At 43.9% G+C, this 17296-nt stretch overlaps 1 protein-coding gene across 1 annotated transcript in view; it reads right to left on the reverse strand.

Annotated features, from left to right (window-relative positions):
- AR (androgen receptor) overlaps nucleotides 1–13405 on the reverse strand; it is a 1337360-nt gene extending 1323955 nt beyond the window's left edge. Inside the window, exon 1 of the mRNA XM_069612517.1 lies at nucleotides 11170–13405. Within this exon, the coding sequence (XP_069468618.1) occupies nucleotides 11170–12221 (1052 nt within the window). The 5' untranslated portion in view covers nucleotides 12222–13405. The remainder of the gene's footprint in view (nucleotides 1–11169) is intronic.
- Between the last annotated feature and the right edge of the window lie 3891 nt (nucleotides 13406–17296).

Consider the following 17296-nt stretch of genomic DNA (forward strand, 5'->3'; position numbering starts at 1 on the left):
TAAATCAAGTGATCGGCTCAATGAGGTAGAGTTTGCCTATTTTGATTTGAGTAACTGACGTACTCCTGAAGTACCCTTTGTAAGTCAGGAGTAAGTCGGGAATAATTCATAGCTAGTAACTTCTTTGTGAATTGAATAATCCCTTTCAGATTTAATTAAGGTGTACATCAAGAGTTACTCTTACTAACTGCTGTGCGTGCCTGTAATACAGAAGGTTAAAAAGTAGGAAATGACTCCAGAGTAGAAAAGAGCCATAAAAATATATTCAAGGACCCTCCACATGAACAACAAAAAACTGAAGGTTTTTTGATGCATTATTTCAAAGAGTGATCTCTCTTGTTAAAATGTGTTCCGGCAATCTTGCTCATGAACAGAGATATTAAGATGTTTAGGATCAACAACAAAAACTAGTGTTGGAAGAATAAAAAGCCCATATCAGCAAGTCTCAATAATGCATATGTGGCAGATTCTGATTTAAGATGGCAGATTGAGTCTTCACCATTTGCTAAAGGCCAAGGTGCACATGTCAATTTCTCATTGACTCTCATGTTGTAGGCTAGTATTCTTTTTTGTTCATGGAGATCAATCAGGTTCATCGACATGGATTTTGCATACTCTACTGTAAAAACACTGAAAAAGAAACTTTACGAACTTCCAGACAACTGCCAAGAAGGTGGAAACTCAAGGTCACGGCCTCGGCTTTCCAATGAAACCCTGAAAACGGGAACAAAGCTAGCCCACTGTTGCACTAAACTGCAGACCTAACAATTTCAAGCAACTGCATCCAGTGCTGTTAGTTAAGGTATATATATATATATATATATATATATATATATATATATATATATATATATTTATCTTTGGAACAGTGTTCACTCTTAAGGATATTGGAGATGTGAACGTTTGTAAAGTCTTGCTGAAGAGCGCTGCCTAAGAATCCTAAAACAATAACACGTACCTTCACGAGGGAACTTTTCCAAACGTGCACTTTTTCTTTTTCTTTACTGTCAGCACCAAGCAGTGTGTTGCTTCAAAAGGTATGCCAAATGTTTAACTAAAAACATGCATAGGGTAGAAAGAAGACAAATGTTTTTTTAAACGACTGCATTTTGAATTACATACCACTGTTTAGTGTGATATTGTGTTCACTTATGAGAAAGCAAACGTGGCGTCCTTTAAACTGTTGCTACATGTTAAGATATGATAAGTGGGCTTTAAGGTACCAGCTTGATCCTGAAACTGGGTAGTATAGACACTCTTGCTACAGATCTGAGTGTTTTTGAATAATGGGGTATAAATAAATGTAATTAACATCCATAGGTTAAGGAGACACTTAAGTTAACATGCAATGGTAGGACCCAACAGGCCGCAATATACACAATTATGTATAACTACTTTCTAGAATGGTTTTTATGCATGTCAGCTGCCTCTGAGAGATCGATGGCTGCCATACAGTTTTTCTGGGTAAAAAGACAGGTCTTCAAAACTATCCAAACAAGCAATGACAGTTGTTTTAGGGGAAAAGAGGAGATGGTGACAACTAGCGCAAGACAGAAATGAATCAATAATGCTATAGATACCATTGTACATGTTACTCTCCAGTAAACATGTGTCTTTTCAATGGTTCCCCACATACAACCAATAAAATGCAGTTTCTAAATCTTTGAAATATGCTTTCCCCCTTTACAATCCAAACTGATAATAGATGCTTTAACATATAAGAAACAGTATGAAAATATCATCATCTTGTCATTAGGCTTCACAATAATTAAACTAATGTAGTAGTGCTTCAAGAAAACACAATGGAATTGATTAATGTGACACACAGCTGATAGCCTTTCATAAAAATACTTTCACATTAGGTTGAATGTCCTGTATTTAGAAAACGGAGTGTGGGTAAAAGATTTTGCAAATAAGAAAATCACCAAATTTGGAAAGGGCATTCCTATATGAAAGAGGATCAAATTCTACACCAACAATGACTACAGTAAAGACTCTGAAACCCTTGATGAAAAAAAAGCATGTAGACTCCTAAAAAGAAAAAAGAATTATAATACAAATAGGGATTATCCGTTTCGGTGGGCAGTGCTTTAATCTATAGCTAATGGCAAGGTCTGAACTGCATTTAAACTAAAATACGGCATTACTTTCAGCTATCAACGTGTCCAATTCAAATGAATGGAAGTAAAAAGTGCAAAAAATATTTGTTGAGCTTTAATTTTACTGGAAACGTTGAATATTCTATCTTAGTGTTACAAAATGTAAATCACATATAAACCAAAAATAAAGTTAACCCTTCATTTAATAGAGCGTCTGAACAGCAGACAAGCCCACTGAAAAGAAAGAGAAGGCTCTAAAAAAAAAGTGTGTGACGTTCCTGTAGACAACGCCAAAGAAATCTATCGATAAAGCCATCTATCTATTAGTTAATGTATTGATAATACCGAAAAACCTCTTTCAATACATCTTCAAGTAAAGAATAAGAGGACACTGGTGGAAACATTTAGTAAAGAATGTTTTTTTTGTGCAGAAAGGATGATCACTGTGTATTTACAAGTATTCCTCTTTTTGTCCTTTAATCTATTTTTTTTGCACATCGGAACCTCTGTGTTGCCTACATCACTGTTTATTCTCGCACAATTATGTACACATTGTGTGGGGTGAAGGGATTCAGCCAGAAATAGTTGCTACAAGGAGGAAAGGCTTTCAAAAAAAAGTTATCCAAACCATTTTTATTCAGGGAGCAAACCAGACAATTATTTCAAAATAATTTTTCACCTAAGTGATGGACTGTGGGGGAAGAAATGTAAATAATCCAATCACTGGTTCGAATTATGGCAAAAACAAGAAATATTTACAGAAGTAAAGACCTCACGATTGAAGCGCATTAAATGCTATATAAAAAAAAATGTATTATTGTATATACAATGTTAAGCAGGATGCATGGCTGATGTGTCATTCCTGATACTATACAAAGGATATCAGAAATTGGATGCTTCGAAAAAATTTAATATTCATCCATAGATTGACATCAGGGATTATATTAAGTGTGTGTAAAAGAACAAAGAACTCTGAAAAGAAACGAATAGGAGGCCAAGAAAAATAATGTTTAAATACAAATCAATTAATAGTTGTAATCAAATCTTAAGTGCATACTATTAAAATACACCTATGGCTCGGTTGTCAAAGTGTGTTTCATTGCTTTGTGCATCAGGCCCTTAGTATTCCACGTGACAGTGAAAGCAGCAAAGTTATTTGCCTACAATATCTTGGGACTGTAATACTAAGTGCAGTACTATATAGAACAGACATAATGTATTGCATCACTACAGGTCAGTCATACTGTTGCACATTGCATGGCAGCGCTCATACAGAACAACATCATGGCACAGTGATACTGCAGAACATTACTATAGGACAGTGAGAATAAAGAGTGTACCACGGGACAGTGATACAGTAGTTACCGCTACAAAAATAAAATCACAAAATAACTAAAAAAAAAATACTTCATTACTTCACCCTGTAATATGAAAAAAAAACCTAGGTTAGACAGCCATAACAACATGCTGTTTCTAAGTAATCAAATGTGACGAATGTATAGGATGCAAAAATGTGCACGTGTAAATCCTACAATGCCTTTTTTATTGTATATATTTGCAATTATTTTAGCATTATCGGAGTATTTACTGCAAGTACAGGGAAATCAAAAGGTGCATTATGGAAAGGTATAGGTACTTCACGGCAGCCTTTGGATAACGTACTGGTGGCGAGTAACGATAGAATCTGGTATAGGTTCAATGTTTACTTCATCAGACTTGCTTCAATGGAATGAACTAGTCGTTTTTATACATAAACTCAAATGAAACGTTGCCCGAGCTGTTATAAGACTGTAGAGTCTGGGGTATTAGAAGACAGTTTGTGCAACAACCAAAACAAACGTGCTTGTTTCATAAACGGAGTCAATGAGAGGTGTGCCACAAAGACTACAGGCTCTCCCTCAAAGGGCAACTTTCCTGACCCTTCGTAAACAGCCTGTGAGTTCTAAGGATAAGTAATCTTGGCTCATTAAATAAATGACCAAAAATATTTTGTTAACATTTTCTAAATATTTGACATGCAAATAAGGAGATTGCTTCCTTGTTTATCTGCTTTAGAAATATAAATTCCAGATCTTCATACATTATAATCCACTCACAGTAATATTTCAATCTAATAAAATAATCGATTAGCTACCTGAATTTTCATTAAGACATTTCACAAATAGAAAGCACAACTCTATGTTCTTACCATCTCCCAATAGAGACGGCACAAGCATGTGTTAAATTATGTACAAACTAAGGAGATGCCACATCATACAATGACGTGCATACTATGGTGGAGTTAATCACAAATTCTGAATGGCAGAGTGAGTTCAAAGTTGAATGGCTTGAAATCAGATGAGGCTAGACGCTATACTTACATTGGAGCTGCCATTAAGAAAGGAAGAAAACTTCCAACAAGATATTACTCATTGTGTTATTAGCAGAGGGCACGGGTTTCACACACTATCAGTCCTTAAAAGAATTTTCTATTATAAAAAAATGTGTTCACTCACAAGTCACTAAAACAGTATGCCGCTTGTGCAAGTAAGATATTGCCGTTATTCAATACTAAGGTACAGTAATGAGCTTCTAAAGTGATTGCTTAATCGGAATTTTTAATAGGGAAGATCAATTGTGTTTTCCTGTATCCATCGATAAAGGAAGACATCATTATGGACTGATGACATAATACCAAACGGTTACACACTGCCAGGAAGACAAATAGAGAATAAAATCTGGGAGAATTTTGAAAAGAAAAGAAATTCTCCTCATAATCACGTACAATTGATCCTTGACATTTTTAAAGATAAATGTTACAAAGGATATACACATGCTTTTAACCGTATTTGTAAACCATGTTTCAAACATATTTAATTGAAGGTGTGCCATCTTCTCAAAAATTATATTTTTGGATGTAAACACATACTATATCTGAAATGGGGTCCAATGTATAATACAAGTGGCGCTGCCAGCAAAGTGCACAAACTGTTCAAAACATGATGATTGCCATTCAAAACACATCATGTTACAGTCGCTGCCTTTAAATTGTGGACTGTGCGCACTGCAACTCCAGTTTGATTTTACATATCATGCAGTTTTCAATTTTGAACATAAAGGGCCAAGTCGCTAAAACAAAACCATTCACGGATCAGGAGCAAATCTTAACAAAAGAAAGGCCATGTAGCCGTTTAAATGCCAGGTGGCACAACATAACCGCCAACTTAAAAGGAAATAGGAAATGAAAAAGAGGGCGCAATTTAAAACCGAGAAAAACATCTTCATTTTGGTTTTTCATCCCATTCACAAAGTAAGCATATAACGCAAAGACTTGTTGAAAGTTAATTCGTTACGGAAAATAGATTAACAAGCTCTCCTTGCCCACGGCATTGGTGACAATTTGTTGATGATGCAGAGGAACTTCGTCTCTACAACCAACTGGACATGCCATGACAACAGTGCCATGTTTGTGTATTTAAAAGTTCCTTCTGAAAGGCCAGTCCAACTATAAATAGTGCCACATATAAAGAAACGTCATCTAGCATTCGCCGATTGCATCTACGTAGCAGTAGGTTTCCACTCAAACCTAGGATCCTGAGGTTCTGCTCGTTACCATGGAGTAGTGGACGTCACTACTGCACTAGTGAATGACAGCTGAGCATGTAGAACTTTTCCAGCATGTCCCTGACTTCTACAAGATAAAGAGATGGCTTGAAACAGTACAACCGGAGCTGTAGCAGCCATTAATTGTGTGCTATTCAGTGTGTTTACACTCTGAACAATTCCGCCATTTTGTAGCCCGTGTACTGACAAGTCAAAGCGGAAGAGACCTAAGAGAAGTTCTGCATTTTATCAAATCTCCCGACCATTTTTAGCGAATGTCTAATTCAGATGTCAGTTGTGCTACAAATTCCTTCAGAACAGCATTCATCTGGTAATCAGCTTTGAATTTCAACGGGTAGTTTTTCAGCTCAAGTCAACACTAAGAGGCTCAGAGTATCCTTAAAAGGCACTTATTCACATCATAAATTATTAACTATACCGCCCAAGTAGAAAAGGCACTTTCTTCTTTAATGTAGTTATGTAAGCGAACGTCTCCTACGTTCAAACTCTTGGCGTCTACCTCAACTCCTCCCTATGTCCTGTCAGGACAAACACATTGCATATACTTCTGCATATGCCCCCAAGCTCATCAACACCAGCAAACCCTTTCTTACCGCCTCAAACCATCCCGAAATCGCGAGGGCCCTTGTTGGGTCAAAAATATGACTATTGTAACTCCCTACTCGGTGGCACTTCTGAAAAGAAGGTTCACAAACTCCAAACTATCCAGAACTATCCGGAACAATGCGCTCAGGGCCGCACTTGACTTGAGCAAACGGGACCATATCACTGATGCCAGGAAAAACGCCCATTGGCTACCAGTCAAGGATAGAATCAACTTCAAAATTCTTTCCCTTACCCATTGCTGTCTATCGAACGACGCCCAACGCTACATTGCGGAGAAAATAACCAAAAATTCATCCTCAAGACAAACCAGATCGCAGTATGCAGCATGTGCACCACCTTACCACACCCAGGTGCAAACAGCCCAGAGCAGGTGGAGCCAGCTTCACGGCCTACACTCCTACACTCTGAAACAAGCTACCCACCCATCTTCGAAACAAACTGTTCTAAAATGCATTCAGAAAACAGCTCGAGACTCGCCTTTTCAACTGACACTCCCCCTTTCTCCCCCTGCCCTTTCTCACTGGTTCTAGCACCTGGATGCCTGAGGGCTTTGTGCACTGTTATAAATATGTAAATAAATTAAATAAAAATAAATAAAAGTCAGGGTTCGAAACTAAGGGGACCTGGGAGCTATTCAGCTCCTGCTTATAAACAAGAAGTGCCTGGTAAGCTTCACACCAGCAGCTACCAGGAGCCAAATTTGGCTTCCCATGCCAGCTGATGCTGAACAAGCATACCTATGTGTATTTAACTCTGCGTATTTGGGACAATCGATAAATAAACATTAGGACACATCTATACGACATTTAAATTATAAATGATCACAAATAACTGACAAAATGATAAGTTTGCATCTTATTTGGAAATTAGATTTGCCGATGGCTATGTGCAAGCTCCTCGTTCACCAGTGGTAACTTCTGGTCACAGGTTAATGGATAAACAAGAACTGCTTTTAGCTCCTGCTTATCCAGTGTTCACTTCTATCCCTGGAACTTGCGATCACCTGGAAACACAACGGCTGATAAGGATAGCCAGGCCAACAGTGAAGACATTCCCTCCGTTTGCTCTCTGGCTTGAACTTGCCTAAGGCAGGGTTCGAGAATAAGAATCAATGAGCAGGGGCTGAAACCAGCTCCTGTGCGCGTCTGTCATCACCAGATGGCAGGAGCTACCACTGGGGAACAAGGAGAGTGTACACAGCGTACTGCAACTGTTGCTTTCACAGGAGGGTCAAACTTTAACGTTTTGCCCATTATGTATGAACAATTATGTTTAAATGAGAACTAGATATGTCCCAATTGGAAAGCATAATTTATTTTACCCTGCAGTGTATCTTTACAAATCGATGAGCCCGTGATTTGAAAATGGCTAAGTATGTTCTAGTTTGAGGCCACTTAACCTCCCTTTTGGAGGTAAAGCACGCCACATTTCTGAAAATAGGCTTATAAGGAGCACAGTTGCTCTTAGAAGGGTAGTGTGCCAAGCCTGCATCAGAGCTATGGTGGCTCATTACACTCAGGTACTATTTCTTGTGCTTGCCACACACCCTCTTTGGCTGCACCACTAAGGTTGCCTCCAACTCTTCGTCCTTTCGTCACAAATAACAAACTTTAGAAAAATAACACTTTACTTGTGCTAAAAATCAGTTTAATAGCTGTTGGCAATGTTCTCACTTGATACTGAACACGGATTAGTCAATGCCAGAAATGTATCTTAGTCCGGTGGCATATGCTTGGGTTAAATGCATCATGATCCGTCATTACAATCCTGGCCTCACAGAGTTTTTCCAGATACACATCTGGGGAAGGGGTGCTTTCAACAGTGCTCTGAGTTCTAAAGGTATGGTTGATTAGCTGCTCTGTTGAAATGAGTTATACATAACCAGAGAGTAAGTAAATCAACCCAACCTACGGAGGCCAATAAGTACTTACAAATCCGACAAATGCGGAAGTATATCACTTTGGGCCTTGATGTGCCCGGTCTATAGCATTCAGTAAGTTCTTTGGCTTACTGGCAAGAGATACAAATTATATCAATTTTGCAATAAGGAAAAGGGAAAAAAATCAGGCAGAAGTAAAAATTCATAAAAACCATTGGGCATGACATTAAAAACTGCTCCCAATAGGCTGTGTACAAAAGCAAATATAAAGAGACGGATTATATACCGAAAAATCAATGGTATGTGGCACGTATGGCATGTAAACCGTGTGTAAAAGGCAAGCCACTTGGTATATAAATCATAAGCTAAAACTACTCAAAATGAGAAATGATAATCATGTGAATGCGAGATGAAATATTGAATCGGACTTTAATAGAGATGTTTTATTTTAAGAGACGTGTGCTGCTTCAGTAGAAATATTACAAATAGGTGTAATAAATCAAACTTTCTTTTTGTAGATCTTAAAAACGAACAGATGGTGCGCTACATGTAAGCACCAATGTATTGTTTCATTCACGTAGCTATATGAAAGGTAACTAAAAAACGATTAAATATAGCACGCTTGCACAGATAAGCACTATCTCCCCTTACAGATAATCTCCAAATGTTAAACCTGCGTTCGTTTATCTAACGAAGTTTACATACCTCACTCGGTTTGAATGAACCTACCTCTGATTTTTGGCAAAGTTTGAAAATAATACCTTAACGGTGCTGAAAAATATTAACGCGAAGTACATGTGTGCTCTGGTCAAAGCTCTCCACTTCCACACTTAAACACATTTGGCAAGTATGGCCAAACGTGCAAGAGAAGAAAAAAACACGGGGTGTCCGAGGCCTATGCATAGATGAACAGTTGCTGTGCTGTTTACTCACACATTATTAGAAGGTCCCTTGAATCGTGTGTTTGCCATCAAGTACAGCGACGTCAATGCACTTCACGTTTTGAAGGAGCTAAACATTGGCGCTTTAGATTAAGAAGGTCAAGTTTGGATCTATGGTGGAAAACTTGGTAGAAAGGGTTGATAACTCAAACATGGGAATATCCCAGCAACCTCCTGAGTAAGATGGGATATGGCCTCTGGTAAGGTACATTTCAGACTTTCAACCCTCAAACTCCAAACACACTGTTTACCAAATGTTGTGACCCCTCTCCTGCTCTCATCGTACCTCAATCCAGATCAAGTGCTTGGAAGCGGGCTGTGCAGTAGAAACACTGTCCACCTGTAGCTCCGCTGCCACGTCAGACCCTCCTCGTCTTTCCGTTCCTCCAGCCGTGTGCTCCAGAATAGCTCGAACACAAGCATTTGGGTGGCCGCACCAGTCACACGAAACTACAATGTTCGAGCTGCAGATATACGTATTACAAGTTAGCAGAGAAGGCAAAGAAGAGCATACATACGGCTGGATTCACAACTATGTTTTCAATAGAAAAATACCATTGAAAAACGCGTGTGTAAAGCAAGCCCATAGTATGTGTCAAAATTGCGCAGAAGGGATTGTTTGAAAACGCTGCTAGTCAAGCCGACGTGTACTTTTCCGTGCAGTATTTGTACCGTGCCTCTTTGTCGTCTTGCGTTCAGGGAATTTCAAGCAGTTTTTATTTCAATAACTGGATGCAAGGAACTAGTGTCAGAATGAGGTCACCCATTTCATGCAGAAAAAGCGAACACGGGACCAGTGAGACACGCTTTTCAAATGCCAGAAAAATAAGTGGCTATTGGGTCTGGAGTGTCAAGTTCAAAACTAATTTGTGTTGTGTGCACACACATACACACACACACGCCATCGCTAGACGTGTCTAGTGTTATTTCCATCTAAGTCAGCCTGCATGACTTCCAATGCATATGCACTGTACCTCAATTGCATGTTTTTTTTCCAGTTAGCCCAATGTAAGTTTTCAGGGGTTGACGTATTTTTGTTCTTACTATGATAAAAAGTTTTCTCGCCATGTTGGTCTAGGAGAAATATAGTAGTATCTGGTTTGGTCGAGTTCAAATCACAGGTATTATTTAATGTCAAAGCTACGTATGTGTTCTCCTGTCCGTGTTTTACGCCCTCGCTCTACCCATTCCCACATCAATGCTTTTTTGTAAAGGCCCTAGGACTGCCTCGCTCGGTTATTGCTTAATTTGCAAGAGACCATGTTTGGAAGGAGACCATTGCGCTTCAATAAATACATACCTAGAATCGTAAATAACCTTTTCTCGTACATTCCCAAATATAAATATCTATTCAAGTTTTTTTTTTAGCGTATCAAACAAAGCATTTTCAAAAACATCAAATACATATTTTAAAGCAATGGTCAAATAATAATCTGCCAGTATGCTATTACAGGTTTTAACTCCTGCTGGTGGGGTACAACAATCTAGCCAACGCAGGGTCTGATATAAACTACCCCGGTATTGATATATCTTACTGGTCTTGTTATACAAAATAAAAAAAAACGTTTATAAAATGGTACGAAGCCCTATGCGTTTGAATTCGCGCGGGGTCCTTCAACGAATGGCTGCAGCACAATTAAAGGGTTTGCTGCTAACTGGAAGAAATAGGTATAAATAAAAGGACCACAATAATATAGCACTATTAATTATTTGTAAACAGATTCATATATGCAGGTCTGTTGCCCCCATTTCTGGGATTATACACTGTACCCGTGTGCAATGTAAACAAGGCCTCGGTCCGTGCCCACGTGTGACACGGCATGTAATGTGCGTACACAGTGTTATAAGCACAGCCATCACGTTGCAATATGATATGATATGGCATTTGTAAGGCGCCTGTACACAAGCGTTTCATGGGTTATAAAGTGCGACCATCGCCATGTGCAGTATATACGCCCCCTCCCCCTGCACCATCCCGTGTCCAGCCTGCAGTATAAAAGGTGCCCCTGCGGGCAGCATAAAGGGGGTGCCACTCACTCACCGCAGGTCCCCGTAGACCCCCGGGTAGCCCTCCATCCAGGGGTTGTGCTCGGCCTTGACACACGGGTACTGCACTCGCCCCATCATGACCCCGGCCGGGGCAGGGTACCAGCCATCTGCGGGCAGCATGTCCCCCGGGGCGGCGGCCGGGCCCTCGGGCTGCGGGGCTCGGCTGTAAGTGTAGGGCCCCAGCTCGGCGGCCAGCAGCGGCTCCTCGGGGTAGTGTTGCCAAGCCACGGGCCCGGGCCCGCAGTAGTCGCTGTAGCGGCACGGAGGCCCTCCCCAGGCGCCACCGCCGCCTCCTCCCCCGCCCCCGCCGCCGAAGTCGAGCGGGCTCTCGAGCTTGATGCGCCCCGCGTGCGGGGCCAGCGTGAACTGCAGGTTGTAGGCCTGGTAGTGCGGGGCCGAGCACGGGTCCTCGGGGTAGGCCTGGGCCGCGGCCGGGGGCGACTTGTAGAGCGAGAGGCCGCCCGCCGGCGACGAGTAGGCCTTGTCCGGCTCCTCGGGGGCCCCGCCGCGGCCTAGCTCGTACATGCAGTCCCCGCGGGCGGCCTGCGGCGGCGGCGGCGGGGCCTGCTCGGAGGCGGTGGCGGCGGCTCCCAGCTGCTCCAGCGCCTCCTCCATGCTCAGGCCCAGGGACACGGACACGGCCTTGCAGAGCTCCTGCGCGCTCTCCGAGATGCCCCCGCTGTCCTTGGGGCCCTCCTCCTCCTCCGAGGCGGCCTCGGGGGCGGGGTCCGCGCCTCCTCCGCCACCACCAGCGTCCCCCAAGATCTCCTTCAGGCCGGGGAAGCCGACGGGATCCGCGGCGGCGGGCGCCGGGCTGGACTCGGCCCGCTGGGGCGGCGGAGGCTCGGGCTCCTGGGCCTCCTCCGCGTAGCGCCAGGCGGGCGGGGGCGGCTCGAGGTCGCCGGGCTCGGGCTCTCCGGCTTCCCTGGAGCTCTGGAAGGCCTCACGCACGCTCTGGAAGAGGTTCTCGAAGGCGCCGCGGATGAACTTGGACGGCGGCTGCTGGTTCCCGTATAGGCCGCCCAGACCGATCTGCACCTCCATGCTCCGCGCGCGGGGACCGTCGATGCTGCGGGGCCCCGGTGGCGCCGCCGCCGCTGGTGCGGTCACTCTCCTGGCTGCGCAGGGACCGGGAGGGCCACAAGGACGTGGAAAGCGGTCACCCCTCTAGAAACGGCAACAAACTGCAAAAGTATCCACACTCCCCAATGTCCAGAGACTTCAGAATCCGGTGCAGTGCCAGGAAGATGGTGCACACGTGCAGTGCAGTGCCAGGAAGGTGGTGCACAGGGCGCTCAGATTAACTTCTCAAGGTGTCCAGAAACTGCCTAAAATGATGCACTGCGCTTCACTGACGGGCGCTCGGGGTCCAGAAAACCGTCACCGGATATTGCAGCAAGTTGTGTGATGTCCAAGAAGCCGCCCAGTGAACCCACTCACTGCACACCGTGCACACGAAGCGGTCAAGCGAAGGCAGCCAAAGTATCCCAGGGACCTTCCCAAACGGTGCGCAGTCTGTCCAGAAAGTTCTCAAATAATACACAGGCGAGAGTCACGAAGCACCAATAGGCGATCTGGGCACCAGCTGCGCGCTGAGTGCAGAAAACGGGTGAACTGTGCGCTGCTGTGCGTGCACACGGCAGAAGTGCGCAACTTGTCTAGATGCGGTGCACAGGTGTCTGGGAAGTGCGCTGGGGCAGGCAGGCAGGCGCGTGCAGAATGCGGCGGCGGCGGCTGCAGCAGCGGGCTGGGTGGAAAGTTTCTCTGCGGGCTCCGGGCGCGGTGGCGGCGGCTCTCTGCGCCGCTGTCAGCCTGCACTGGGGGCGCCCTCCTCCACACACACACACGCACGCAGCCGCGGGCAGTGCTCCGGTGCGGGCTCGCGGACCCCTCTCTCGGGAGCTGGCACCTGCTGCTGCCGGGCCGGGGGCGAGGGGAGTCGGCTGCCCCGCTTCCCCGCCGCTTGCCTTTCACAGAAGCTTCCTTCTCGGCTTCCGCGCGGGGCTTCCTCCCCGAGCAACAAGTGCGGGCGGGCGGGCGCTGGGCTACTGTTGGCAGGAGGTTCTGCGGGGGGCCTGGGTAGCTAGCGAGTATAGACCGGGGGTGGGGGCCGGGTCCGCTGTCGCGAGCACTGCTCGGTCTGGCCGCAGATGTCTCTTCCTGCCTCCGTGGGCCGGGAGCTGTGAGAGGCGCTGGCGCGGAGCCCGGGCTCTAGCACTGTGGGCGTCAGTCACGGGGAGCGAGGGAGAAGAGCACAGGGCAAAGGCGGGCCGAGCACCCGCATGGCAACATCAGAGAGAGTGGAGGGTGGCACAGGGCAAGCCAAACACACACAGGGCACAGAGAGACCCGGGAGCAATATGCCAGCACCAGTCAAAGGTTCATAGGCCCAAGGGGGGCACAGGGCTAAAACAGACACAAAGCAATGTGATAGGGCACACGAAGCAACATGACAACATCAGAGAGAGTGGAGGGTGGCACAGGGCAAACCAAACACACCGAGGGCACAGTGGAGACCCGGGAGCAATATGCCAGCACCAGTCAAAGGTTCATAGGCCCGAGGGGGGCACAGGGATAAAACAGACACAAAGCAATGTGATAGGGCACACGAAGCAACATGACAACATCAGAGAGAGTGGAGGGTGGCACAGGGCAAACCAAACACACCGAGGGCACAGTGGAGACCCGGGAGCAATATGCCAGCACCAGTCAAAGGTTCATAGGCCCGAGGGGGGCACAGGGCTAAAACAGACACAAAACAAGGTGATAGGGCACACGAAGCAACATGGCAACATCAGAGAGAGCGGAGGGTGGCACAGGGCAAACCAAACACACCGAGGGCACAGAGGAGACCCGGGAGCAATGTGTCAACACCAGTCAAAGGTTCATAGGCTCGAGGGGGGCACAGGGCTAAAACAGACACAAAGCAAGGTGATAGGGCACACGAAGCAACATGGCAACATCAGAGAGAGTGGAGGGTGGCACAGGGCAAACCAAACACACACAGGGCACAGAGAGACCCGGGAGCAATATGCCAGCACCAGTCAAAGGTTCATAGGCCCGAGGGGGGCACAGGGCTAAAACAGACTCAAAGCAAGGTGATAGGGCACACGAAGCAACATGGCAACATCAGAGAGAGTGGAGGGTGGCACAGGGCAAACCAAACACACCGAGGACACAGAGGAGACCCGGGAGTAATGTGTCGGCACCAGTCAAAGGTTCATAGGCCCGAGGGGGGCACAGGGCTAAAACAGACAAAAAGCAAGGTGATAGGGCACATGAAGCAACATGGCAACATCGACGGGGGAGCTGTGCAGGGCATTTAGCACAGAGATCCACATCCTTTCGAGTGCTGTATGATTTGCATTTGGCTGAACCCCTTTTGCATTGGTGCAGACAGGCTAAAAACGGTAGCGTGGAAGGTTGCCCAAAACAATGCCAGTGGTTCATATTAATTCTAAACCTCCCACCCATCACTTTATTTTGGTTTCAGTATAGGGAAGGGGGGCACGGCGCTCACCGAACCTCTCACAGAGCAAGGAGATAGGAAAAATGGAGCAACATGACCACGTCACTAAATGTGCTGTGCTGGGTAGATGGCAAAGATAGGCACACAGTAGCGAATTCCGTGGCAACGATAGTGAGTTCTTTTTGAGGAAAGTGGGGCACTGGGCAAAACCAGGCACAGAGCATAATGAACATCTGCCAGCACAAAAGTAACATGGCAGCGCACATGACAGACATTTATTTATTTAATATGCTTATAATTCATAGGAACTTTCCACGTAAAATCCAAATGTCAATAGATTAAAACATGAACACATCTAATACAATACCTATGCAGACAGTAATGCATCGCATACATTATTAACATAACAAATTGATTTCTATACCATGATAGCTTTGTGTACAATTAACCAAATCCTGTTAAGTGCTAGGTGTGCTGCTGTGCTTTTAGAGTTGAGGCAATAGTATCAGAATGCGCTGATTACTTAATGGAGTCCAGATTGTGAACCAGGGGTCCCAGGTGATATATAGTCCCCAATCGATTGCACTCAGTCAATACATGTTTGGCTGTCTCTATGATGTTGTTCTCTTTAGGCAAACTCTCATGTCTGATCGCAAATCGAGTGAGGGCCATTTACAGAAAGTACTGGGAGGCGATTGGAATGCAATAAAAATACGAACCAATGGAGAAGGGCACAATAAAAGGTAGGATTAAGCTTGTTTATAGGTGTATAGCATATAAGGAACATGTGAGTATTGTTTCAGTGTGGCCAGATGAAGTTCATGCACTAATCTCATTGTTCTGTTTCAACACAAATGATCTCTTTAAATTATAAAAATCCCTTTTCCTGTCAGGAGACCAATCAACCATCTTCTGGTTTCGGTGTAGCTCGACCCAAGTCTATTACTATCTGACCATGTGACTGGAGACCACGTTTCCAAGCTCTTCGTTGCATATAATGCTATTAAATGATAAACTCTTGGCGCCATCAGTGTTTTTTCATTCCACCTCAAACAGAAGTTTGTTTCTTTCTTACGTTCATGTAGCTTCTTGACAGACAGTGAAGGAAAAGACTAAGTATGGCCAACTTAGTCACACAGCCGCTCTCCGTTATACCCAAAACAACGGGTTATAAAGTTAAAAAGACTTTCTTCAAAATATTCCTGTATATAGGTAAACGTGCTTGTATCCAATTTCAAAAATGATAGTGAAAAAGAATCCAAGTCAGAAATAAATTCAATAATAATTTATCAAAAGATCATTGATAAGAGCACAACACTAATGGAATCTTAGTGAGGCTGCAGCTACACATCACATGTTAGGTATGGACTTAATATGCCAGTGCATTTCGGAGTATACAAACTCCTTCATCAGGGCAAGTCTGTATTGAAATAATGTGAACACACAACATAAAAACACATGCATAAATCAATAAAGAAAATGTAAACACATACCAGAATGTAGAATGTTCATATGAGCGTTGGAATATATGTTTGGAAATAAACAACAAAATAAATGCAGTAAGGAACAAGTAAATCAACAACATAATAAGGCTAAAGGAGTGCAAAACAAATAACAAATGGTACCTCTATACCGGTGTGTAGCCAGTGTAGCTTTTTTTAGGAGTGTCAGGCTCTCAGTAACACCCGTGGTCCAATAAAGGACAGCGGTCACAACGGCTTTCTAAAAGCATGAAAGTTAGAGTAATCAGAGGGCTACATGTGTTTAAGTGAAGCAGTTTATCTATTACAATCTAAAATGCAAAGATACCTGTAAACGCAGCACGGCCGTGAGACAAGCCGTCTGAACGCTGCAGTGCATCGCCGTATTGTGGTGTTGCTAGGAAACAGGTTATTTACATAACCACGTGACCGCATCGCGTCTATAAGACGGCGCGATGCGTGTGACTTTCAAATAGCTATGCTATCTCGATTTGTAAGTCCCCAAGGTGTAAACTAAGTAATTATATAGTCTAATGGTGGTCAAGTACTAATTCTAGGGTGCATAATGTCTAAAATAAAATTATAGAATCAGCATAGAAATGAAAAAATACTCTGTGAAAACAGCTAGGTTGTTTACATACAAAATGGCAAATATAAACAGAATCAACAAAAATAAATAAAATCTGCCGCTAATAGTGGCATTGAAAACAATGCCACCTTGGGTCCCAGACTGGACATCCGGGAGGCACGGCAGCAAAGTGTATACATCTATGTAAATATAAATCAACCAATTTAGCAGATTTAGAGCGACATGAACATTTCTCAATCAGGGAAACAAACATAAATATTATATGTCACCTGGAAACCCAGGCATCAAATACAGAAAAAAACAACTTCTAAAGCAGATGAAATAGCACAAGACAGTGGAATACTGTCATACGTAAAGCATGATGTCCATGTACAACAAATCTGAGGTTCAAGGGAAAGTCTATAGAGTATACTGAACCTTCAATATTGGTTGCCACTGAATCACCATGTCATAGTTAAATGTAGCAATGATAGTTAATCTCTTCATTGAGTCCATGAGGAGATAAACTACCAAGTTTATCTATCCAAAAGGTTTCTCTCCTATTAAGCCGCAGTCCAAGGTCCTCATGTGGATTTTTCTT

This window comes from Ambystoma mexicanum, chromosome 5p (assembly GCF_040938575.1).
Source record: "Ambystoma mexicanum isolate Mex_15411 chromosome 5p, UKY_AmexF1_1, whole genome shotgun sequence".
Taxonomy (NCBI): Eukaryota; Metazoa; Chordata; class Amphibia; order Caudata; family Ambystomatidae; genus Ambystoma; species Ambystoma mexicanum.